The following is a 27,266-nucleotide window of genomic DNA, read 5'->3' as shown; positions in this document are numbered from 1 at the left end:
GGACTTGTGAGTATCCCCACACCCGCCCGGCGCCTCACACCTTGAGCAACTCCGGAGAAGAATAGAGTCCAACCCCTATCCAGAAGTAAGGTTCCAGAGCCGACGCTGTGCGTAGAGGTGAGCCCAACCAGATCCAACTGGTAACGCTCCACCTCCCGCACAAGCTCCGACTCCTTCCCCCCCAGAGAGGTGACGTTCCACGTCCCCAAAGCCAGCTTCTGTCGCCCGGGTCTGGTCCGTCGAGACCCTCTGCCTTCACTGCCACCCTTCTGGCAGCGCACCCGACCCCATTGCTGTTTCCCGTAGGTGGTGGGCCCGCGGGACGGAGAAGCGGAGGTGTTGCCCACGTTGCCTTTTCGGGCTGTGCCCGGCCGGGCTCCGTGGCAAGCCCGGCCACCAGACGCTCGCCGACGAGTCCTCCTTCTGGGCCTGGCTCCAGAAGGGGACCCCGGGCTTCCTCCGGGCCGGGTATCCTCACTTCGTGTGTCGTCTTTCATGAGGTCTTTTGAACCAATCTTAGTCTGGCCCCTTGCCTGAGACCAATTTGCCATGGGAGACCCTACCAGGAACACAAGGTTCCAGACAACACAGCCCCCAGGTTCATCAGGGCACACAAACCTCTCTACCACGGTAAGGTGCTGGTTCTTCAGAGAGGCACGCAATGACTCTAAATAATAATGATCACGCCACCAAACACACATTCAGACTAAAGGAACCAGCCTGTTTGGAAAATGAGAGAAGTAGAGAGTACAGGTATTTGAGTTCAACATGTGAGAAGTAGAAAGTACAGGTATTTGGGTTCAACATGTAAGAAGTAGAAAGTACAGGTATTTGTGTTCAACATGTGAGAAGTAGAAAGTACAGGTATTTGAGTTCAACATGTAAGAAGTAGAAAGTACAGGTATTTGAGTTCAACATGTAAGAAGTAGAAAGTACAGGTATTTGAGTTCAACATGTAAGAAGTAGAAAGTACAGGTATTTGTGTTCAACATGTAAGAAGTAGAAAGTACAGGTATTTGTGTTCAACATGTGAGAAGTAGAAAGTACAGGTATTTGAGTTCAACATGTAAGAAGTAGAAAGTACAGGTATTTGTGTTCAACATGTGAGAAGTAGAAAGTACAGGTATTTGGGTTCAACATGTAAGAAGTAGAAAGTACAGGTATTTGTGTTCAACATGTGAGAAGTAGAAAGTACAGGTATTTGAGTTCAACATGTAAGAAGTAGAAAGTACAGGTATTTGAGTTCAACATGTAAGAAGTAGAAAGTACAGGTATTAGAGTTCAACATGTGAGAAGTAGAAAGTACAGGTATTTGAGTTCAACATGTAAGAAGTAGAAAGTACAGGTATTAGAGTTCAACATGTGAGAAGTAGAAAGTACAGGTATTTGAGTTCAACATGAGAGAAGTAGAAAGTACAGGTATTTGTGTTCAACATGTAAGAAGTAGAAAGTACAGGTATTTGTGTTCAACATGTAAGAAGTAGAAAGTACAGCTATTTGTGTTCAACATGTAAGAAGTAGAAAGTACAGGTATTTGAGTTCAACATGTAAGAAGTCAAAGTAAAAAGTAGTCAGAAAAATAAGTAGTGGAGTAAAGTACTGATACCAGAAAAATGTACTGAAGTACAGTCACGAAGTATTTGTACTCCAATACTTCCCAGCTCTGCAAATGAACTTCTAATATTCTCACTTTCTGCCCCATAGAGTGTTTGAAGTCACAGTCCAGTGTAATACCACCTCTATCCACCAGATGGAGCTCTAATGACTATTTTCCATCTGGTCATGACAAATGTTTCCACATCTGTTTCACTGTGGTGACAGAGTAATGTGAAACTCTGTGAAACGGACTCCAAATGTCACATTAAGCTTTAAATCTCCAAACATTTACCTGATCTGCTCCTGATTTAATTGCTTCAACTATCCCCAACTTTATACACTTTCACATGACTTCATTATAAAAACTCATTCACTGATAAGTACTTGTGTTTGTTTGTAGGATCTCTCTGTCTGAAGCTCACTGTAAGCTGAGTCTCAGACCTAGAGTTGAGGAAGAAGACGCTGTGATCGCCGTGCTGCTCTGTGAGAACTCAGTCACTCTCAAACACGGTACCTTTCTTATTAAACCTTCTCTTTTCAGAGCCATTGTGCACAGTCCATTCAAACCTTTATGCGCACGTGTACAGACAAGGGGGCTATAGGGGGCTATAGCTCGTTTAGATTTATGAAACTGGCTCAAAAAGCCTCTCTTCGCGACACGTTCGACACGTTTAAATTTGCTCATATTTGACATCGCTATTAAATTCATTTTTGTATATTATTTGTTTTCTGTAAAATAGTGAATTGAACCACTAGGCTTGAAATGGGGTTTCTGCTTCAGTCTTGCCTGCATATCAGTTATCTGTTTTCTTTCATGTCATCATAAACATTTTAAACGGTGGAAATGGTTTCCTACCATTTAGGAAAAGGCACATTACGCAAGATTGTATGTGTGCACTCCTCATCTCCTTCGTAACACTAAAAACTATGAATTCAGAATGACCCTAGCTCTCTGACACATCCCACGGTGTCTTGATGTTCTTCTGCCAACATTATACATTTGAACTTGTTCATAAATGTTATATGCAAAGACACTGACCTGTATATTTTATTTAATCGCCTTAGTAATACCAGAAGTATATGAATTGAGAAACACCTTAGTTCACCGTGACTTTTATCTTTATCAATTTTAACCAGCTCATAAATATGGTATATGCATAAAGATACTGTAAATACAGCTTTCCCCCCCACTCTATAAGCACCAGGGGTTTCAAACTCAATATTTCATTTGATGTGGGGCGTCAGTTTGAAAAGAATGAGTATATTATATTCTGCTTTATAGAAGCACATTGCCCATATACTACATGTCCCACAATGCATCTCATTTTGTGACATGCACACTGAAGAGACTTGCAGTTATTTGCCCTTCTGCTTTCAGACATGGAGTGATTACCCTATCCCATAATAATCCAATGCAGAGGCAATCATGCCATATAATACATTTTATATATATATTTTTTTAGATTGTGTTAAAGTTACAACCGGCGCTTTGAGTGCGGCCATGCGGATGTTGCCCCGCGATGAAATTGAGTTTGACCCCCCCCCCCTTAATTTATTGATAAATACCAGTCTTATACATTTTAACCCACGCATGCATAGACACTATAAAAACAGCTTTTCACATTATTCTGCTGCATTTTCCCTCCTGACCCTGCAATTGTTTTTAAGCCCCATAGGGCCTAAACAAACTATTCATCTAATAAAGTATATATTTATTTCCTGCAGGAGCCTCAGCGCTCATTATCCCCCCAGAATCTGTGTTTCCCTGCGACCTGAAAGACGTGGACGGTTTGCAGCGGAGAGACGACATCCTGGAGGATCTGCAGCAGAACATCCTGAGATTTATTTACACCTACGCACCTGGAGCTGGATCCTACATCACAGAGGAGTGACACCTCCAGTCCAGAGGGTCAGAGCACAGGTAGGGAGATCATTATGAACTTTAATATACACGTCGAGTCATAGTAAGACGTCCAAAACACATTCAGGGAAACGCCTCATTTACAGGTACGTTGTGTCTGCACTTAAAGATATGTGTTTTTGTTCAACAGTATTCATTTACTATTGAAACATTGTTCGGGTTGAGAGGAGCCTGTGCTGGAAGTCTCTCCTGTCCGTAACATGTACCCTTCGTAGGGTTTGACTGGATCTCAACTATACATGGTCAGGCCTGACTGGCACCCAGTAACTAGAGCCGAACCGCTTCATAAAAGTGGTGCCCCAGATGGGACCCCAAAAAAGAAAACACACGTTGGACATCTCTAAGAAGGGATAGAGACAATCTTTATTAATGGAAACACAAATGAACTGTTCAGCAGACGACCAATGGCTTCGGAGAGGGAAAGGATTATCGGGAGGATTTGGATCTCTCAGGAAACGCTGCGCTCTGGGGATGACGGAGCGCAGCCACACTAATAAAGAGAGTCCTTATCTAACCTCTTCTGATCAGCATCTTCACCACTCTGGAGCATCTGAAGGAGAAACAGGACTTTATTCATATCCACACATTTGATCCATACGGTGTGATTGAGTTCATGAAGCTGGAGATTCAGTTAGTCAGTGTCACCATCCTGGTGTCTGATGGGTAAACGGCATGTTGGTAGAAATCATCACTTCTCCAGCTGCTATAGCTCAACTTAAGAATAAAGTACGTTTGACTTGAATACATTAATGCTATTGAAATAGCCAGGGTTGGAAACGCTCAGACTAGAAGTTCAGTTCAAACTAGGGCTGCTCAATTAATCGGATTTTAATCGCAATTACGGCTTGCAACGATACGAAAACGTAATAAAACAATTATTTTTGTATGAATGGTTTTTCATTTGAATCGTGCTTAAAGTTCACGGTACTCAACCGTCAAAAACATACTGTTCAAAAAAGACTTTCTCCAATAAATTGATGTTTTCAAAGTAAATGGATAATCGTGATATCAATTATTGACCCAAATAATCGAGATTATGATTTGACATAATAGAGCAGCCCTAGTTCAAATTAATCAAAACTATTCGAAAAGCTCCAGATGATTTATGAACTCACCTCCTGATCAGCAGACTGAAGCTCGACATCTGAAGGAGAAACAAGACTGAGATTAATATCAAAACAAAGCTCTAACGTCCTACATGAGTTCATGAAGCTGGAGATTCAGTTAGTCACAGTGTCACCATCCTGGTGTCTGATGGGTAAACGGCATGTTTGTAGAAATCATCACTTCTCCAGCTGCTAGTTGCCTTCGCTCATCTAGAAAACATTTTTTTGAATTCCTGCATTATTGATGAACTCACCTCCTGATCAGGTGCTTTGCTCAGGACCGCAGCACGACTTCCGCAGCACGACTTCTGCAGCACGACTTCTGCAGCATCTGAGGGAGAAAGCAGACCGAGATCAATAACCATAAACTAGATTGAATGTCCTGATTTCTCTTTGCATGCTGGAGATTCAGTTAGTCACAGTGTCACCATCTTGGTGTCTGATGGGTAAACGGCATGTTTGTAGAAATCATCACTTCTTCAGCTGCTAGTTGCCTTCGTTCATCTAGAACATTCATTTAGAACTCATTTGAGAAACTCCACATGATTGATGAACTCACCTCCTGATCAGGCGTTGTTTCCAGGACCGCAGCACGACTTCTGCAGCATCTGAGGGAGAAACAAGACTTGGATTAATAAAGAAATGCACTCTTAACAGTCCTGAGGGATTTCATGAAGCTGGAGATTCAGTTAGTCACAGTGTCACCATCCTGGTGTCTGATGGGTAAACGGCATGTTTGTAGAAATCATCACTTCTCCAGCTGCTATAGCTCAACCTAAGAAATAAGTACGTTTGACTTGAATACATTTTAATAACCAGGGTTGGAAATGCTTAGACGAGGAAGTTCAGTTCAAATGAAACAAAACTATTGGAGAAGCTCCAGATGATTTGTGAACTCACCTCCTGATCAGCAGACGGAGGATTGACAGAAGCTCGACATCTGAAGGAGAAACAAGACTGAGATTAATATCAAAACATTTGATCCATACGGTGTGATTGAGTTCATGAAGCTGGAGATTCAGTTAGTCACAGTGTCACCATCCTGGTGTCTGATGGGTAAACGGCATGTTTGTAGAAATCATCACTTCTCCAGCTGCTAGTTGCCTTCGCTCATCTAGAACAGGGGTTCCCAACCCCTGGTCCGCGGACCGGTACCGGGTCGCGGAGGTGTTACTGCCGGGCCGCGAAATAGCTGTGAGTTTATCGTAATATTTGCAGAATTATAAATATATAAAAATATTTTATATAAAAAACATTTTTAATATTTTATTTTATACCAGTCGTATTATTTCATCCAAAACATTAAAAAATAAATCTAAATGGGTTAGCATAAGGTCTCAGCCTCTCGTGCACAGAGAAAGTTACCGGTGCGCCTATAGGAAGTGGAGCACACAGGAGACAACCGTTTGATCGCAGACTGTTATGTTTGTGGGAAATGGCAGTGCAGACATTATTTGAGATATATTTCAAACTCGGACTTCATTTTAAGGACATTGGGGCCGGGGGGGGGGGGTAGAGCTATTTGTTTATTTGTAAAGCCTCCTTCACTTCATGAAATGGCTGCAGCATCAGGAGGGAGCCTCTGAGAAGTGCAGCCCCAGCACGTACACACCGCCTTCACTGTGTTCACCACTGCAGGCTGCTACGTCTCAACCACACACACACCTCTACACACACACACACCTCTACACACACCTCTACACACCCACACACACACCTCTACACACACACACCTCTACACACACACACCTCTACACACACACACCTCTACACACACACACCTCTACACACCCACACACACCTCTACACACCCACACACACCTCTACACACACCTCTACACACCCACACACACACACACACACCTCTACACACACACACCTCTACACACATCAAACAGCCAGATTATTCCCCCTATTACTCGTTGTATGAAGGAAATGTCCGGTCACAAAGGCGCATGATGTGTGTGTGTGTGTTTATGTGCTCTGCTCAGCTGTGTGTGTGTTCGGTGTGTGTCCATGGTAATTTGAAAACAAATGCCGTTGTTGAACAGTAATTTACACACATCTGGCCAACTCCACAGGTATGTGGGTGTTCCCAAAAGAAGTTAGTTTAATCTTAATCTCGATGTAGTGCTAAATGCTGTCGGAGTGCACCGGAACCAACGCCCCGGTATGACGTTATTATGGCTGGCTAACAAGCCCAGGGGTCTCCCTGACATTTCAGTTATATCAACATGTGTACAGTGGTCCTCATTTGTTTTAATTGTATCCTGGTTTTAAACGTTGTTAATATGTTTTGGATGCATATTGTTCTATTATTTCTTCAGGCTGTTACATTAAATATTAAAATCAGCTAAAATTGACAACCGGTCCGCAAATTAAAAAAAGATGTTTTTATTGTATCTGCCGGTCCTTGGCACAATAGAGGTTGGGAACCCCAGATCTAGAACATTCATTTAGAACTCATTTGAGAAGCTCCACATGATTGATGAACTCACCTCCTGATCAGGCGTTGTTTCCAGGACCGCAGCACGACTTCTGCAGCATCTGAGGGAGAAACAAGACTTGGATTAATAAAGAAATGCACTCTTAACAGTCCTGAGGGATTTCATGAAGCTGGAGATTCAGTTAGTCACAGTGTCACCATCTTGGTGTCTGATGGGTAAACGGCATGTTTGTAGAAATCATCACTTCTCCAGCTGCTATAGCTCAACTTAAGAAATAAGTACGTTTGACTTGCATACATTTTAATAACCAGGGTTGGAAATGCTTAGACGAGGAAGTTTAGTTCAAATGAAACAAAACTATTGGAGAAGCTCCAGATGATTTGTGAACTCACCTCCTGATCAGCAGACGGAGGATTGACAGAAGCTCGACATCTGAAGGAGAAACAAGACTGAGATTAATATCAAAACATTTGATCCATACGGTGTGACTGAGTTCATGAAGCAGGAGATTCAGTTAGTCACAGTGTCACCATCCTGGTGTCTGATGGGTAAACGGCATGTTTGTAGAAATCATCACTTCTCCAGCTGCTAGTTGCCTTCGCTCATCTAGAAAACATTTTTTTGAATTCCTGCATTATTGATGAACTCACCTCCTGATCAGCTGCTTTGCTCAAGACCGCAGCACGACTTCTGCAGCATCTGAGGGAGAAAGCAGACCGAGATCAATAACCATAAACTAGATTTAATGTCCTGATTTCTCTTTGCATGCTGGAGATTCAGTTAGTCACAGTGTCACCATCTTGGTGTCTGATGGGTAAACGGCATGTTTGTAGAAATCATCACTTCTTCAGCTGCAGCACAATTAAAGTGTCAAATACTTCAGACTCACCTTCATCAATCACAGCCAGACTCTGCATGTGCACACCTGAAGAGAAAAGACAGATTCAGAGTTAATACACGTGTGGTTTGTAATCGTTCCTCGTGATGAAGCAGGCGGATTCGTGCCCGTGACGTAGATGGGAACATGACAGATGGAAAAGGCAATAGATCTGTCATTCAGAAATATAGAATATGGATCGAGCCGGTCCGAAATGTGTCGCAGTAACTTTCCAGAGCTCCTTAATAATGACTCAGGAGTGACGTATTGATTTGCGGCCGGCATGAATAATCTGTAGTTTAGAAGCAGCCGATATGATGATGGATCACTGGAGGGGTCAGAGGTCACAGTGAAACACAGCCTGGCAGCATGCAGGTTCAACAGCAGGTCACGACCTCTAACATGACCTCTGATTCACTGAGGACGTCTATCTTTAAATCTGTCTGAGGGATGATTTATGGTTTCTGCAGGGACCACAGATACCTGTCCAGAGAGTCTATAATAAGATGGAACTCCAAATACAAAACACATCATTCATAAAGTAAGATTTAGGATATTTTCAATGTATTCCATTCCTTACATACTTTTATAAGATAATACTTTATTGATCCCAGAGCAGCATCAAAAGACATGGCATTGAACAACAACAATTAAAAGATTAGAAATAAACAAGAAAGCAGAAAATACACATGTTGAATTTAACAAGCTATAAAGCAAGGTATTATATTTACAGAAGTCTGAGAGATGGAATAACTTGCTTTATATTTGCTAAAGTACGTTTCTAATTCAACATGTTGATTTTCTGCTTTTTTTTGTTGATGCAATTATTTTCTATTTGAGATGTTTACTGTCTGCCATGACCTCTGACTGTGGTCCAGATCCACTGAGGACGTCTCTATCTTTAAATCTGTCTGAGGGATGATTTATGGGTTTCTGCAGGAGCACAGAGAATAGGGAGGGATGCACCCTCTAACGGTCTCACATGCAGCACACAGTGACATGTGCTCTCTGCTTTCAACCCATCCTAGTGCCAGGAGTCTAGTACTAGGAGCAGTGGGCAGCTATTGAACAGCGCCCGGGGAGCGATGGGAGTGAGGGGGTGTCCGGTGCCTTGCTCAAGGGCACCGCGGCAGGGCAGGAGGTGAACTGGGACCTCTCCAAGTAGCAGTCCACACTCCATATCTGTTCGGGGACTTGAACCGGCAACCCTGCGGCTCACAGTCCACTGACTGAGCCACTGCCCGACATCTACCCGTCTGTCGTTTCAAATATAAAATACGTCCTCCACAAAGTAAGATTTAGGATATTTTCTTCACATTAACCCTGATGACAAACATTCAAATGTACCACGTCAAAAATGTAATTATCCCTTTCAATGGCGTTCAATTAAAAAAAAAAAAGAAGAAGAAGTTTTTTATTGACATGCAAGGTAATTAAAAAGGCTATAAAACTTATTTACATATTGTATTTGATTGAAGGTAATGTGACTGGTCTGTTCACAATGTTTAAAAAAGGTGCATTATTAACATTGTGCTGGACAGTAACTAAGTGCATTTAAAAAAGGTAGTTGTAGCTTCCTTAATTTCCATGTAGAATGGTACTTTACTGCCTTTAGCTACCAAACAGATTCATATAACATCACATGTTCATCTCCAGGGGAGGACATCACAGGACTCCTGACAGTGGGTTCTTTAAAGTTAATAAATAGCCTCGCTTTTAACAGCCTTACATTTTAAACCCTATAATATATACATTATTCTGAAAGGTGTCACTCTGCATGATGACTTTGCATTTAATAGTTAAAGTATATTATGATAACCTGTAGTTTAGCATCTTTTGAATGCAGGAATGTAACAATATGTATACTCTGCTTTGTGCATTAACACTGATCCCTCACGTGTTACGGTGCTCTGCTGCAGAAACACATTCAATAAGTTAAACACAAGCTATCGTATGGGATGATATCAAAATGCAAGTTATTTAGCAGCTTTACCCCCTAGTTCTGAAGCCTCCTGTTGAGCTAAATCACCCACGTGGCGGAGCTAGCTGTGAGCTAACGAGCTAACATGCATCTCAAACCACGTGATTATAAATCCCCCGACATGTAAACATCACCTCAGTGAAAACATGAAGTCCTCTCTCTGCTCTTACCTTCATCCTGCAGAGAAACATGATGAAGTTTCTCAGTTTCTCTGTGAGGAAGAAGAGCTGCGTTCTGCTCGTGGCTGTTCATTCAGGAAAGAGAACTACATCCGGGTCCTTACGCCTTAAATGCGCCTCGCACATGCGCACTGGGTATCAGGGAAAGAAAGTACTTTTACTAACAATAAAATAACTTTCGAACAACTATAAATGAACAAGCATCAAAATATACTTAAATAACAGAGTTGAAGTACTCTTTATGCACACAAATATATATATTAAAATGTTGTATTTTAGTTATTGAGGCTTTAATGTTGCAGCAGGTGAAGTTCATTTAGAGTTTAACCTTAATTAACTGCAATCAACCTTTTTGACTTATTTATGATTATATTCTGTATTCATAATCCTAATAAAGGTATTAAAGGAGTAAGATAAATGTATAGTGAGGGGAAAGTAATGAGATGTAATGCAGAAGTATAAAGTAGATAATGAAATACTCAAGTGAGGAATAAATATGAATACCGTCAGTAGCTTCATCATTTAGTTTACTCTCATATTAAAGGTAGAACAATTCATTTAAACACCACTTTTGTGAGGAAACATTTTGACCAGTATCGCACTTCAGGATCCAATGTTATCATGTTACAGTTTTAATCTACCATTTATTAATATTTATATATTATCACACACATGTTATTTCTGCAGTATAAGCACATCATCATCCTTTCCTTTAGTTGACAAACTGAACAAAAGAGCTCAAATGTCCTAATGTCAGTTCAATCAGGAGAGACGGTGTTGATGTAAAAATACATATTTATTGCCAGGAAACACAAATGAATGTGATGCAGTTTTGGCGATTAGGCCCCGTTGTGCAGGATTATCATTCGGGAGGGGAGAACCGATCCCATGAAACCCCCCGGGGTCTAGACCCTGGTGGTGGTGAATGGATGGTTGCGGTCGGTCTGAAGGGGAGGGGCTTAGCTTGAAACCTGGTGGTGGTGAATGGATGGTTGGGGTCAGTCTGAAGGGGAGGGGCTTAGTTTGACCCTGGTGATGGTGAATGGATAGTTGAGGTCGGTCTGAAGGGGAGGGGCTTAGCTTGACCCTGGTGGTGGTGAATGGGTAGTTGGGTTTGGTCTGAAGGGGAGGGGCTTAGCTTGACCCTGGTGGTGCTGAATGGATGGTTGCGGTCGGTCTGAAGGGGAGGGGCTTAGCTTGAAACCTGGTGGTGGTGAATGGATGGTTGGGGTCAGTCTGAAGGGGAGGGGCTTAGTTTGACCCTGGTGATGGTGAATGGATAGTTGAGGTCGGTCTGAAGGGGAGGGGCTTAGCTTGACCCTGGTGGTGGTGAATGGGTAGTTGGGTTTGGTCTGAAGGGGAGGGGCTTAGCTTGACCCTGGTGGTGCTGAATGGATGGTTGGGGTCGGTCTGAAGGGGAGGGGCTTAGCTTGACCCTGGTGGTGGTGAATGGGTAGTTGGGTTTGGTCTGAAGGGGAGGGGCTTAGCTTGACCCTGGTGGTGGTGAATGGACGGTTGGGGTCGGTCTGAAGGGGAGGGGCTTAGCTTGACCCTGGACTCAGAGGGACAGGAGGTGAAAGGGGTGGAGGAGGGTTGCATCGAGTCACCTGAATGACAGCTGTCAGAGGGGAGAGCACTTTTAAAAGGGTTAGCAGAGTGCTATTATAGGCTTGTGAGAATAGAGCGAAGTGATTGGTTAAGCTGGGGAGTGACGCCCCCGATCACTTATTGAGAGGAGAGAGAGTAGTCACATGGACAGAGGAAATGAATGAATAAAGATGGTCTTCCTGGTTCAACTTGCGCTGAGCTTCATTTATCTAATGTGCTTATCATGGTACATTTAGAGAGTCATACAATCATATTCAATCAAAGATATCGGTCATCATTGTTTGCTTTCTTAAACATCCGTAAACACAGCTGAATAAATACAAAACATATTCTAGTTTAACCCCTCTGATGTTAAAACTATTCTTTATTTAGTGAAATGAAAGGTTGTGTTGTATGATTGAATCAAACATGGAGTGAGTCCCACAGCTGGATCTAATTCCATGTTCAAAACATTTTAAAGATATATTTGATAAACAGAGCAATAATGATAATAAAGCCTAATTAAAGGACGTGTTCTCAGTCAGACCCGGAGCCTCCAGCTGTTCCTCAGTCAGACCCGGAGCCTCCAGCTGTTTCTCAGTCAGACCCGGAGCCTCCAGCTGTTTCTCAGTCAGACCCGGAGCCTCCAGCTGTTTCTCAGTCAGACCAGGAGCCTCCAGCTGTTCCTCAGTCAGACCCGGAGCCTCCAGCTGTTCCTCAGTCAGACCAGGAGCCTCCAGCTGTTCCTCAGTCAGACCCGGAGCCTCCAGCTGTTTCTCAGTCAGACCCGGAGCCTCCAGCTGTTCCTCAGTCAGACCCGGAGCCTCCAGCTGTTCCTCAGTCAGACCCGGAGCCTCCAGCTGTTCCTCAGTCAGACCCGGAGCCTCCAGCTGTTCCTCAGTCAGACCAGGAGCCTCCAGCTGTTTCTCAGTCAGACCCGGAGCCTCCAGCTGTTCCTCAGTCAGACCAGGAGCCTCCAGCTGTTCCTCAGTCAGACCCGGAGCCTCCAGCTGTTTCTCAGTCAGACCCGGAGCCTCCAGCTGTTCCTCAGTCAGACCCGGAGCCTCCAGCTGTTTCTCAGTCAGACCCGGAGCCTCCAGCTGTTTCTCAGTCAGACCAGGAGCCTCCAGCTGTTCCTCAGTCAGACCCGGAGCCTCCAGCTGTTTCTCAGCACTCTTTATTCACTCTTTATTCACTCTTTATTCACTCTTTAGTCACTCTTTATTCACTCTTTAGTCACTCTTTAGTCACTCTTTATTCACTCTTTATTCACTCTTTATTCACTCTTTATTCACTCTTCACATGTCAGCGCTCACGTGGAGCGAGACTCTCTTTGTGTCGCGCTGACAGATGTTTAGGTTTCACATGCAGTTAGTGCAACTCTTCCATCTGAAGCATGACGGCACCTCTTTACCTCCAATTCCTGCAGAACATGTAGCTGCAGACACACAATAACAACAACAACAACAACAACAACAACAACAACAACACAGACACACACAATAGCATCCATACAATAAAATAATATATTAATTTACAATGTCTTATAGTGGAGGTCCACAATCATGATGCTGCTGCATGCTCACATTTAACATGCTTTAAAGGTCAGCTATTCAGATCCACTTCTCCATGTCCCCTCTAAAGAGACTCTCTCTGCAGAGGAGACACGTGTCCCCTCTAAAGAGACTCTCTCTGCAGAGGAGACACGTGTCCCCTCTACATCAATATGTGTCCCCTCTCCATCACCATGTGTCCCCTCTCCATCACCATGTGTCCCCTCTACATCACCATGTGTCCCCTCTCCATCACCATGTGTCCCCTCTACATCACCATGTGTCCCCTCTACATCACCATGTGTCCCCTCTACATCACCATGTGTCCCCTCTACATCACCATGTGTCCCCTCTACATCACCATGTGTCCCCTCTAAAGAGACTCTCTCTGCAGAGGGGACACGTGTCCCCTCTACATCAATACGTGTCCCCTCTACATCAACATGTGTCCCCTCTAAAGAGACTCTCTCTTTAGAGGGGACACGTGTCTCTTCTACATCACCATGTGTCCCCTCTAAAGAGACTCTCTCTTTAGAGGGGACACGTGTCTCTTCTACATCAATACGTGTCCCCTCTAAAGAGACTCTCTCTTTAGAGGGGACACGTGTCTCTTCTACATCAACACGTGTCCCCTCTAAAGAAAGAGTCTCTTTAGAGGGGACACATGTCTCTTCCACATCAACATGTGTCCCCTCTTCCTCATGTCTCTTCTACATCAACATGTGTCCCCTCTTCTCCATGTCTCTTCTACATCAACATGTGTCCCCTCTTCCTCATGTCTCTTCTACATCAACATGTGTCCCCTCTTCTCCATGTCTCTTCTACATCAACATGTGTCCCCTCTTCCTCATGTCTCTTCTACATCAACATGTGTCCCCTCTTCTCCATGTCTCTTCTACATCAACATGTGTCCCCTCTTCTTCATGTCTCTTCTACATCAACACGTGTCCCCTCTTCTCCATGTCTCTTCTGCATCAACATGTGTCCCCTCTTCTTCATGTCTCTTCTACATCAACATGTGTCCCCTCTTCTTCATGTCTCTTCTACATCAACATGTGTCCCCTCTTCTTCATGTCTCTTCTACATCAACATGTGTCCCCTCTTCTTCATGTCTCTTCTGCATCAACATGTGTCCACTCTTCTCCATGTCTCTTCTACATCAACATGTGTCCCCTCTTCCTCATGTCTCTTCTACATCAACATGTGTCCCCTCTTCTTCATGTCTCTTCTACATCAACATGTGTCCCCTCTTCTTCATGTCTCTTCTGCATCAACATGTGTCCACTCTTCTCCATGTCTCTTCTGCATCAACATGTGTCCACTCTTCTCCATGTCTCTTCTACATCAACATGTGTCCCCTCTTCCTCATGTCTCTTCTACATCAACATGTGTCCCCTCTTCTTCATGTCTCTTCTACATCAACATGTGTCCCCTCTTCCTCATGTCTCTTCTACATCAACATGTGTCCCCTCTTCTTCATGTCTCTTCTACATCAACATGTGTCCCCTCTTCCTCATGTCTCTTCTACATCAACATGTGTCCCCTCTTCTCCATGTCTCTTCTTCATCAACATGTGTCCCCTCTTCTCCATGTCTCTTCTACATCAACATGTGTCCCCTCTTCTTCATGTCTCTTCTTCATCAACATGTGTCCCCTCTTCTCCATGTCTCTTCTACATCAACATGTGTCCCCTCTGAGATTCTCTCTCTTTTTGATCCATTTCTATAAAAACCTGTCTGAAAATGAGCTGATCAGATTTTGGCCACTTGATGATGTCATAACGATGTGTCGTCTTGTGTAACCATTAGCCAATCAGCAACCAAGGTAACCCCCCACAATCGGCCATTGTTGTTGTTGTGGGTGTCAGCTGTGAGGGGTTTCCGCGGGGTTTGGCTTTATGAAGCAGGAACGCAAACGGTTACGTCATGACGCAGCAGCAGTCGGACTCTGGGCGGTGTGAAAATAGCCGGAGCTAAACCGAAGAACCGGTTCTGAACCTGAAAAGCTCCAGCACGGAGCTTGAACCGGAGTTGCGTTGGTGTGAATGAGGTACGAGAGCTCCATTGAGTTCTTTGTAACCAAATGTCTCTCAGAGGGGCGAGGGGAGGGGCTCCTTATCTTCATCTAAAGTAACAGACAGAGAATCAGCACTTTGGAAACAGGGCTGAAACAGAGGGGATTATGGGTAATGCTGCAATGATCTGTTTGGTGTTTCAGCCAATCAGAGACAGGCTCTGGATATATCTGAGACCTGGGATATATTGATGAAGAGGAGGAGGAGGATAGGGGACCTTTAATGAAGATGGTGTTAGTCCGTGTTGCTGCGGGAGGTCGAGGGTTCTTGGTTCTCCGACTCTGAGGGGTTTCGGTTCAGGAACTGTCCGCTGGCGCCCACGTACAGTCTGGACCTCATGGGCCATTTCTGCAAAGACATTTCATTCCTCATTAAATACACCTCTCGGGTCAGAGAGGAGGAGCCATCGTGGTGCTTGCTTCTAGAAATGTCTCACATCAATTCAAAGGAACTAAAAACACATTTAGTTTACAGAGACTAACCAATGACCCCTCCTCTGAAGACATGTTGCTGCATGAAAGATATTCCACATCATGAATGAAGCGAGTGCTAAAGGCAGTAAAGCACCACATGAGACGCATAATGCTGCACAGAGGGAAATGAAGGAAGCCCCCCCCCCCCTTCGAGGTGTGCTAGAAAGGAGACATCTCGTTCATAGAAAACCTCCCAATAGATCAATAATCCTGTATCCACTGCAGAGGATTCATTCATGGTGCTCTGCTTCATTTATAGCCTTTAGGTCATTATAGTTTGCATTTTAACATCAGAGTAAAGATATTTCACAATAAAATCGATTGATAAAAACAAACAAATCATTCCTTAAAGGTGGGGTAGGTAAGAATGGAGAAAGCAGCTCCAGTGCGCGAGAATTTGAAAATACACAACCGGAAAAAATCTGCCTCTTCCTTCAGACTTCCTCACAGAGCCCCTCCTCCAACACACACGCGCGCACATGACCAATGAGGGCACGAGATAAGCTTGTGCACCTGACAGGCAGGTAGGCCATCCAATCATCTGCCGCGTGCCGAGGCAGATGATTGGTCGTGCTTTTTACAGCGCCACGGCTTCCACAGAGGAATGTGTTTATTACCAAAGGGGTTCATGTATTCTTTGCTCTCGGGATGTTAACAAAGCGTTTCTGAAGAGAATCACTTTAAAGATCAGCCTCTGGATCAGAGGAGAGGAGAGAGCCATGCTTTGATCAGTCAATCAGAATATCAGTGATTAAAAAGGCAATGTTTTGCTTTAGGGAAACGTTTCGTTCACAATTAAAACATATTTCACAATAAAATCACAATTCATTGACCAAAGCAAAAGAATAGCTGTTCGTATGTAGGATCCCCATGATGCTGCTTCACATCGTTCAGAAGTGATTTAGGGTTGCATTGTATTTCTGAGCAGGAGACATTTCGCTCATTAAACACCTCTAATCCTAAAGGACTGAATCAGCCTCAAAAATATGCTTTGAAAATATGCAACATCATGAATAAAGCCTGAAATGACACCGTTTGCATTTCAGCTCTGAGACATTTCGTTCATTATGTTTTATTTCCCTTCAGGGTGGATTTAAATCTACAGCATGATGAGGGAGAGATGATGGATTCATCCACTTCCCTGATCAGCGCATTCCTCTGACTTATAGAAGCAGAATAACAGCTGCTCTAAATGAGTAAAGTGACATCACATTTAAACCCCATGCCCAATATTTAATAACCCATTCCTCATGATATCCTGCTCCACATGTTGTTACTGTAAATCTGTATTTCCACATATTTATACTTTTTTTAATGCTATTTTATTTCTATTTGAGATGTTTACATTTCGGATTGTTTATTTCTCGTGTTTTAATTTCTCTAATGTGCAACGCTTTGTGTTTTGATGCCGCTTCAACTCAAACATCTGCCATTCAAGGTTTTAAGAGTTTGAGCTCTGAGACATTTCGTTCGTTACTAAATGTGTTGTTTCCTTCAGGGTGCAGCGGTTCACATGTGCAACATGTAAGGCATCAGCATGACGTTAAGAATGAAGAGACTATACGGAGAAATGATTCAACCCGTGTTACTTTAGAGATCAGCTATCCCTCTAACGCACATAGGTCAAACTCAGGCCCGGGGGCCAAATCAGGCCCGTGGTGGATTTAATTTCGGCCCGCAGGATAATTTCTCATTCCTATTAGATCTGGCCCTCCGGTATATTGCACGCACACCTTCACTCCATCCTGAGGGTCTCCTCCGCTCAGAGCCTGAGCCCAAACATTGATGACCTTGCCCCCAAGATGAGATGCCAAGTATCTGAGCTAGCATCACAGAGCAGCACACTGAGTTTAATGGATGTTTCCTTCTGCACTTTCTCTCTCACGACAACAGGGCATGTTTGGTTTCTCTTTGAGGGAAATCGTTTTTTTGAAGCTGTTGTTGGCCTGAGGAAAAATGTAATCATAAGAAATGAAGCTGCAGATAGAGCCATAAGAAATGAAGCTGCAGATAGAGCCATAAGAAATGAAGCTGCAGATAGAGCCATAAGAAATGAAGCTGCAGATAGAGCCATAAGAAATGAAGCTGCAGATAGAGCCATAAGAAATGAAGCTGCAGATAGAGCCATTAGAAATGAAGCTGCAGATAGAGCCATTAGAAATGAAGCTGCAGATAGAGCCATTAGAAATGAAGCTGCAGATAGAGCCATAAGAAATGAAGCTGCAGATAGAGCCATTAGAAATGAAGCTGCAGATAGAGCCATAAGAAATGAAGCTGCAGATTGAGCCATAAGAAATGAATGAACTGATTATTTAATGTTTCATGTTGTTTTTATGGGCAATAATTTAAGCTTTGTTAGTTCCAGGTTTAATATGTGCAATACATTAATTTTAATAAGTTCTGCAATAAACATTGAACCAGTCCGGCCCTCGACTAGTACCCATTTTTTTTAATGTTGGCCCTCTATTTGAGTTTGACCCCCCTGCTCTAATACATTACAGAGAGAAAGCCATGAGAACCCAACCGTTGCTACTAATGACAAATGATATGAGGTGTTGAGAGTTGAAATGTTAGCTCTGCATTTCGTTCATAATTATTAAATGTGTGATTCCTACCTTGACAGGATGCAGGTACCCGTCCCCCTTCAGAGAGGTGAGCGCCTCCGTCTGCCTCGCGCTCTGCTCTGCGCCCTCCTCGTGCAGCGTGCGGGTCAGGTGAGCGATGTAAGTGGTCGCGAGGATCAGCACGTCCAGTTTGGAGAGCTTTGTGTCGCGAGGCACTGAGGGCAGGGTCCTCTGGAGCTCGAGGAAGGCTGAGCGCAGGGTCTGCACGCGACTCCTCTCGCGCGCTGCGTTTGCTGCTGCCGGCCTGCCTCGTGCACCACCGGGACCCCCCGCAAGACCATCAGGACCCCCATCAGGACTCCCTGCGAGACCACCGGGACCATCAGGACCCCCCGCGGTGCTCTGCAGCCGGGCATCAGGGCTGGATCTCGGGCTGGAAGCAGAGCTCTGACCCCCCGTAGCTCCGGAGCAGAGAGCTCCTCTCCGGGACATCAGGACCTCTCTGACCTGCGCAGACACACACTCTTTAATAACCTTAAATTCATATTAATACGAATATTTATGTGCTATTTATTGTTCTATTATATGATAAGTTATTGCCGGCCGACACACACTTTTAGACATTTATTGCACGTTTTGTTCACATTAAATTATATTTCATACGTTTTGTTAAATGCTATTTATTGTTCTTTTAACTATATATGATAAGTTATCGCGGGCTGCTCAGAGAGAGACATTTATTGCACGATTTGAGAGAGAAATATGTATGACTATTTATTGTTGATTGAACCTTTCCATGATAAGTTATCGCCTTTACATTTAATAAATAAACCATAACTGAAAGTGATCATTTTTTACGTGTTTTCATTTAAATGAATTAAGTCACTTTGCATCATAAGTGATTTTAATATAACATTTATTGTGTTTTCAAGTAAAGCAATTTGAGGAAAAGCGCTATTTCAACATGTATTATTATTATTATTATTATTATTATTATTATTATTATTATTATTATTATTACTGCTAATTAATTAATGCCATTTCTATATATTTGCACATTTAAAAACTCGCAGTCAGTGCGGGCATTACTGTTTCAGGTTTTACTACCAAATAAGAAATGAAAGTAAGTCACCATCTATCGAAAGAGATTGAATGCTTTTTTATATGAAGTATATGAAGTATATTAATTATATGAAGAATATGAAGAATATGAAGAATATGAAGTATATGAAGTATATTAATTATATGAAGTATATTAATTATATGAAGTATATTAATTATATGAAGAGTATGAAGTATATTAATTATATGAAGAGTATGAAGTATATTAATTATATGAAGTATATGAAGTATATTAATTATATGAAGTATATGAAGTATATGAAGTATTGCAAATGAGCGGAAATGACTGTAGAAAAACATGTTGTAGTTTATTCTCCATAAATGAAACACATGCTAAACGTGACCTTCATGCATCAAACCCGATTCTCTAAACCTCTAACATCGACTTCAATCTGCTGAAAATTATAAAAAGAGATCTCGTGAATGCGAGATGCTGCAACTTCAACACAACCCGAGGTTAAACAGCCAGTTTGGACAGAGAAGATACATTTCAGCGCAAATAAAGCATTTTATAGTCGGAGTAAAAACGGATGATCTTACCTCTGCTGTCTCTTAAAGTCTCTGCATAGCTGAACGTCATGAACCGGGCTCCTTCACGGTAGAAAATCCCGGTCCCGGTTCTCCTCTCAGAAAGGCGCGCGGTAACGTCTCACCTGTGCGTAAAAGCTCTGTGTTTTGGGAACATGTACCTCACCCTCCAGGAGCAATTAATCACTCCCCCATGCTCCCTTGCTCTCTAACTGTGGGAGGCAGAGACCCTCTCTAATTGGCTGACCTGTGTTTGCTTTATGAACCTATCAAAAAGTGGTGAAAACGACCTCAGAAACGCGCCCGTCACGGTCAGCAGGGAAGGTGAAATCTGAGCTGAGGAACATGTGATTGGAAACAGCTAATAAATAAGGAGCAATCAACAGGAGGACATTCTTGTGAGAGGCGGGGATTCATCACAGATTAATGAGAGGAATTATTCATAATGCTCCAAGTTGTTATTGTAGAGGCCTCTCATTACAGAGCAGGTTCAATAAGCTGTTCCTTAATTCCTGTTCTGACAGATTCATCCATGTATCCATGTATCACTGTTAGCTTGCAGAAGCACCCTGTGATGCTGCCACTCGGCATCCCGGCTCTGAACACATGTAGAAACTCTCCGAGGTGGAGCGCTTATTTATTTCCTCAGAAAAAGAAAAGTAATCAGAAATAAACCAGCTGTGAACGTGAGGGTGGACACGTGACCATGAACCATTATTCATCGCTTTAATCTCCTCATTCTGAACATTACATATTATTTTAAAAAGACAGATACAATCCAAACATTTGAGAACATGCTGCATGCTGTGTGTGTGTGTGTGTGTGTGTGTGTGTGTGTGTGTGTGTGTGTGCGCGCGCGCGCGTGTGTGTGTGTGTGTGTGTGTGTGTGTGTGTGTTAAGCGTCCACTTGGCTGCAGAGGGGCGATGAGGGGACAGTCACGTGACTGAGGAGTCCGCTCATGGACATCTTTAATTTCTGCGCCCTGTGAAACAATCAGAGAACAGAGAAGTAAACAAACATTATTATTTATTTTATGTTGAGTTAGGGTTTAATTACATTACATTCAAAATGTCTAAATGACACCAAAAATGTACTTGTTCCAACCGATTTATTCGGGAAAGAACGTGAATTAAAGAATAAACAAAATTGAAGCAAAATTAAATAAAATTGGACCCCCCCCAAACACACACACACACACACACACACACACACACACACACACACACACACACACACACACACACACACACACACACACACACACACACACACACACACACACACACACACACACACACACACACACACACACACACCAACCCTGTCTTCTAAAAATTACGTTCCCACACTAAACTAAACTGCATTCTCAATTACGTTTAGCGGGAAACGTATTTTCTCCCACGTTACGTTCGTTATGAACGGATATACGTTTATTTTCTACATATCTTTGCCATTTATTGTCTTGCTTATAATAATGATAATAGTCATTTATAAATATCATTTTAGAGCACACATTTGAAATCAGTAGGTGAGGCTGTAATGTCTCCAGCTGTTACTCTCATGAGGCAGAAGATAAGAGTTCTAACATGCCAAAAAGCTGCTGTGTCGTTTGTTGCTCCTCAAACATTAAAACAAATCCAGAGTTAGGTGTTTCTGAACTTCCTCTAAGAAGAAAGGACAGTAACAGAAGATCTCTGGCTTCAGGCCTGATCGCCGTTCAAATGACAGCGTTGGTTTCCCCAAAAGTGGGCGGGGCTGTAAAGTGACGTAGATTTCACTCTCATCTATTATTCAAAACCATTCTATTTATTCTAACCTAAATTAAATGCCAGTGTTTTATCTTTTTATTTATTTGTGTTTATTTTAAATCGTATAATGTCAGACTTGTTTTCCCGTCTGTGAGGAAAAGAAATGGGGCTTAGAACCTCAAAATATTGAAATCTGTATTTTTGAAAATCTTTTTTTCCCTCTAATTTGTTAATCTTTCTAAATAACACGCTGTTATTTACTAAACAATAACACACAATTATCCTTGTTTTTATTTATTCGTTTAATTCTATAATCTCGGGCTTTTTAGCCGTAAATAAAGTCACCGGACAAAGACGTAGGCCTATAAGGGACATTTCGAGCGATACATACCACAAACCGGTTATGGCGAGAAAGGATCCGTCTAGTGTTAATATGACGTCATGTTCTCGTTGTAACTCTCGTTGTAATCGGAGCGGCTCGGAAACACATCTACAGCAGTAACATGATGCAACATACACATTAATGCAGCAGCAATATTAATAGAGAAAAATCAGACTTAATAGTGAAACACTGAAAGGGAACATTTTATTACACCAGGAGCTATCTTGGGACTTTTACTGCGACAACGTTGACTTGCCTGTGAATAAAAAATAAACCATAGTGTTGGTGATCTACAGTGTTGTCATTGTTCTTTGAACAGCAAGACCGCTAACACCCTATTTCATCAATCACACTCCCTGTCATTGACATCATTAATAGATAGTTTAGCTTCTCACTTATTTGCTGTGGCCTATGGCTGTTGCCCACTGATGTTAAAGGCCATGTAATGCATCTAACACAGGTGTTTTTTAACATGTAGTTTAGATATCACCAGAATAAAAAAAAAAAATGGTCAAAATTAAATGACATATACGTTAAAAAACGATGTTTTCCGAGTACGCCCCGATCACTCCCGAACGAGCGGTGACGTCACACGTGGCAAATATTGCCATTTGATCAAATCAGTCAAAATGGCAAGCAACGCGACAACTTCAGACAGCGACAGCGATCATTCAAGCTCAGATTCGGAGGGCTATCTGGATTCAGTTACAGAAGTAGAGAGTGAACCAGCTAGCCTTTCACTTCAAGGCATCTTGCCTTATCAGTACGAGCCTCCTGCCCAGCAATCGAACAACGAGGCAGAAACTTGTGAAAGAGAAGCGGATTCCGCAGCCGGCGAGACTCGAGTCGGCAATACTGAATGGTAAATTCTGTTTTATTTCATTTGACCTGCACTAAATGTCGATCTTAATTTGTCATCTGTTCCTCACACGTCCGGCAGATATTGTTTTTTTTTATGTTATGTACAATATTCAGGTGTACATGTCAATGCTGTGAAAGCATGCCCACTGCAGATGAATGTGTATGCTGCAGAGAGATCTGGCAGGTGATGGAACAAATAGACAGTTTGCAACCTACTGACCAGAAGACACCGACGAGAAACCAAGGTGCATTGTTATCCACCCAGGCTTTAGAGAAGGCTTCAATACAAACAACAACACAGAGCAGTTGATGGCCCACTACACCACTAAGTAAATATTGATTGACCCAACTGCCTATTGCAGCTTTGCTTTCATATAATACTTTTAGTCGCTACAGATATGGTACACTTTGAAAGATACCATTAAACTCTTTCAGTCAAAAACAGCTTGGCTTTTATGTTTTCTGTGTATGCAAGTTCAATGTATGCTTGGGAAAAGAAACAACTACACATGTGAGGAAATATATAAGAGGTCTATGATTCTGTCAAGCAGTCATGTATAACCTCATATTTATTTTGTACAAGTAAAGTACAAATATCATGTTATAAGCCCATTTGTAACCATAGCTACATAATAGTACTACAGAACATTTTATTTTTCTCCAAATATATTTATAATCTGTATACTTTATTTTCATTAGGAAGTATCGATATACAGCTTATCGACAGTTTGTACGTTGGTGCTGGGGTGTACTCGGCCCAAAGATCTGAGTCCCGCTGCCTGCATGTGCTGTAACCGAGATACGGAAGACTTACCCTGAGCCGGGAGGCCGCTGTCAGGGATTTCAAAGGTCAATCTGTGATTTGACAGAGGTCATGCAGCTGAACTGGTTAAAATGGTTTCGCATGATGTAAATAATTTACAAAGTACATCATTTACAATATTATTTTTCCAAAGAAACATGTAAATATAAAAACATTTTCCAAATCACAAGTTTGTAAGATTGTATTAATTTACTGTTTGATAAATAAAAAATGGTTCTTTTGTTAATTTTTCACTTGTAACATTTGATCTTTATTGCAGTGTATGTTGGTATATGTGCGAGCCCACAAATAATTAAAAGTGGTAAAAATAATAAAGATATTCAGACGTAATTCATTTTTGGCCTTACTTATTTCACTTCAACTTTTATATATTTCAGTCACTAAGTTCAGTGTACTCTGGTGACATTTAGCTCAAGCTGGCATAACACCTGTAGTAACTTCATTCTGACCCGAGTTTTGTGCACAATCTTCCAGCACCCATGATCAATGTTTAAAGCAATCAGGAAACATTCACAGCTCAAAAGTATTTTTTAATTCTTAGGGCTTTAATTCAGCTTCTCTACTAATGATAGAAATATCTTTAATGCTAATCTGATCAACCAGAAGAAAGTAGAACCTGGATGTTGGAACACTGTGCCTACTGGTTCAGTAGAAGTGCATTGCACGAAATGTAGGTCCCGACACCCCTCCAACAAGCACAGACATAAACAGCAGAATGAAATGTATTAGGCAATAATATCAGTGATATGAGAGAGTAGAAACAATCACCACAAAAAACTGTCTGGGGTCAAATGGCTACCACAAATCACAGCTTGTGATTTCTCGTGCGGCGGATGAAAGTTCGCTCTTTTGGTCTGTACGAAACGGATCCACTGACGTCTAACAGCCGTGTTTTTCTGAAATCCGTGTACACTGACCTGACAGGCTTGAATTACTACAAAACTGAACTACACATCGCTTCACCATCAGGAATTGTTAGATCCGGTTACACATATGTTGAGCGAAAATAGCGAACGGATACAAAACAAACAATCCAGACGAGGCCGGTGTTTTCCACGCGTGACGTCACACAGCTGGGTTAAGGGCTGGCAAGCTTTTTGCTGCCGGAGCGGAATAACACGGGAAGTGGAACACTTCATGTTATTTGGGGGGTATTTATGGAAAGAATCATTGATGTTGATATGTCAAATGAAACGGTGGAAAGTGATGAAGCGATTTATTAACACAGAATAACGTTTATTTTGGACATTTCATGGACTTTAACGATCGTAATTGAAAGGCTGCCTGCCAAACGTAAAAATTCAGCAACGTGACTTGCAAACTCTCGTGAGAGTTTTACACAAGACGGATCCTTTTCTAGCCTCGCTTCTCTCTTTGAAAGTCATCACATAACGGCATTGTAATACACGGTTCGGCTGCATTACATATTACACATCTGCCGTAGTTCTCTATTTATAGAGCCCTGCTGAGAAGACTTCTAGACAAACATGAGGAACTGCCGCCAACACTGAAAACGTGACGTGGATCATAAATATATCAGCAATTAAACAACATCTCACATTTCTTTTCACACAACACGTCTCCTCGCAGGATCAACACTAATTCAGCTGACTTTTATATTTGATCCAATTGGTAGGTAGGCTGTATTTACACCATAACGCTGCACAGCTGATAGAAAGGGACACCATAACGCTGCACAGCTGATAGAAAGGGACACCATAACGCTGCACAGCTGATAGAAAGGGACACCATAACGCTGCACAGCTGATAGAAAGGGACACCATAACGGTGCACAGCTGATAGAAAGGGACTTGTCGGTTTTAAAGATATTACTGATTTTCTCTGAATATCAGAATGTAAATACTGAGTAGAGAGAATAGGGGTTTGGGTGATGGGAGACACATCTATGGAATCACAAGTTCAACAGCTTACCATTAAATGACAGATATACCTTTCTGTCTGTGATGTTTTACAAATCAGATATTAATGAGTAGAAGTAAAACATGAGAAATAGTTTAGTAATATTCTGTAAAATTATGTGAAAGCATGAATACAACTACACATCTTCAGATGTTATACATAAGTGTCCTACACTAATAATACAAAGTGATTATGGCTGTGTGTGCCTTGTGTGCACCGCCTAGTGGTTAAAGCACGTTATTGAATTATCTTTGTTTAATAATGTTATTTGATGAAAAAAATATGAATATTATTAAATATTAAGAGTACATACTTTCATAGGGGGAAAGTAGAAGGTCAATGATAGAAATATAGAATATAAAAAATCAAGAAGATACTGTAAGTGATCTCAATAAAACAGTTTAGAGCAGGATGTACAAAGATATTAATTTGAGGATGAGCAAAACAGGAAAACTAATTAACCTTTATTTAAACATTAAAGAATACTTTAGATTAAGGTCTTCTTTCAAATAAGAAAAAAGCTTTGGGGGTATCTACAGATAAACATTAAGCCTGACAAAGTACTTAACGTATAATATACTGCTTTCCTGCAATGTTAACTAATGTTTAACTGATATTATACACATTAATGATACTCTTATGTAGATAGAATAAGAAATGTGCAGAATGACAGTTTAATGCTGGAGGTATTCACACATATTGATAGAGGTCTTGTAATGCACTGTTGAACCTGCGACCCATATTTTTCATTCTTTGCATAACTACACTGTAGTTGTGAATATGATATGTCAACACACCTTAGAACATCTTGAAGGGGATGTGCAAAATAGCCATTATACAGTTTTTAATTAACTCTTAGAGAATAATGAGTAATGAATATACTTTATAGAGATCTGCAGATAAATGTTTGTCTTCTCAAGCTCCAACTATCAAATATCTCTCCTGATTGTTGGCACTTGACAATCACCTTCCCTGAACTTGACTCAGGTGTAACTAAAGTCTGCTTTAAGGGATGTTTATATTTCACATCATTAATCAGAATCTGCAAAGTAACTCAAATAAATGCAGTGGAGTAAAAATACCAGGTTAACCTCTGAATTGTAGTGGAATTACAAAGTAACACTGAGCTGTCATGAGGGTATATATTAATGCTGTGCATTATGGATACAAGCAATTTTCACCCATTTATTAATTACATGTTTTAAATGTGTACACACCAATGTGTTTCCTATCGCCTAAAGCTCCAGGGCTGATCACAGTTTAATACTGTCAACTTCTAATTTTGGGAAAAACGAAAACGTCTTTTAAAACTACAATTCCCAGTAGAGACGTGCCATAGAGAACATGTTGCAAAACACAATAGCCAGCATGTGTAGTTCTGGGGGGGCATTCGAGTCCAGTTTTGGATAGTCTGCCGTGGTTTCGTTCCATTTCAAAGAGCTTGACGCTCGGCGTAACCCCATGGGTGTAACCTTGGCGCACTGCCACTCCAACATCCAATCCCAGAGCTTGAAGATTAATCA

At 41.9% G+C, this 27,266-nt stretch overlaps 3 protein-coding genes across 7 annotated transcripts in view; 1 reads left to right on the top strand and 2 right to left on the bottom strand.

The window, feature by feature from the left end:
• mcmdc2 (minichromosome maintenance domain containing 2) overlaps positions 1-18,554 on the top strand; it is a 41,406-nt gene extending 22,852 nt beyond the window's left edge. For 2 of the 4 annotated variants that reach the window (XM_079662264.1, XM_079662267.1), the window contains exons 13-15: positions 1,997-2,106; positions 3,322-3,517; positions 18,418-18,554. In XM_079662264.1, the coding sequence (XP_079518390.1) occupies positions 1,997-2,106; positions 3,322-3,488 (277 nt within the window). In that variant the 3' untranslated portion in view covers positions 3,489-3,517; positions 18,418-18,554. Of the gene's footprint in view, positions 1-1,996; positions 2,107-3,321; positions 3,518-3,647; positions 3,785-8,975; positions 10,093-18,417 lie in introns of those variants that run through there. The other 2 variants (XM_079662266.1, XM_079662265.1) reach the window with 2 other exon arrangements.
• Positions 10,220-19,304, bottom strand: tcf24 (transcription factor 24). 2 transcript variants are annotated; one of them, XM_079662271.1, is made up of 3 exons: positions 18,410-19,304; positions 15,539-15,669; positions 10,220-10,238 (listed from the first exon to the last, which is right to left on the bottom strand). In XM_079662271.1, exons 1-2 carry the CDS (start codon positions 18,848-18,850, stop codon positions 15,556-15,558), a joined length of 555 nt encoding a protein of 184 aa, XP_079518397.1. In that variant the 5' UTR covers positions 18,851-19,304; the 3' UTR covers positions 10,220-10,238; positions 15,539-15,555. The 2 variants fall into 2 exon arrangements, with proteins under 2 accessions (XP_079518397.1, XP_079518396.1); XM_079662270.1 differs by lacking the exon at positions 10,220-10,238 and having other exon boundaries at positions 14,853-15,669.
• A 1,416-nt stretch (positions 19,305-20,720) lies between these two features.
• ppp1r42 (protein phosphatase 1, regulatory subunit 42) overlaps positions 20,721-27,266 on the bottom strand; it is a gene marked incomplete at its 5' end in the record, with an annotated part of 8,169 nt that continues 1,623 nt past the window's right edge. The window contains one exon of the mRNA XM_079661808.1: positions 20,721-20,991. Coding sequence (XP_079517934.1) covers positions 20,904-20,991 — 88 coding nt within the window. The 3' untranslated portion in view covers positions 20,721-20,903. The remainder of the gene's footprint in view (positions 20,992-27,266) is intronic.

The sequence above is a fragment of the Notothenia rossii genome (genome assembly GCF_949606895.1).
Source record: "Notothenia rossii genome assembly, chromosome: 12".
Lineage (NCBI taxonomy): Eukaryota > Metazoa > Chordata > Actinopteri > Perciformes > Nototheniidae > Notothenia > Notothenia rossii.
This window is presented reverse-complemented; position numbering and strand designations above follow the sequence as displayed.

Bases quoted from the DNA above. Each gene is read 5' to 3' on its own strand.
- tcf24 (XM_079662271.1), bottom strand. From the start codon at position 18,850: ATGTCCCGGAGAGGAGCTCTCTGCTCCGGAGCTACGGGGGGTCAGAGC. The intron at 15,670-18,409 runs GTAGGAATCACA...ATGTCTTTGCAG, and splicing joins GGTACCTGCATCCTGTCAAG to AAATGGCCCATGAGGTCCAG.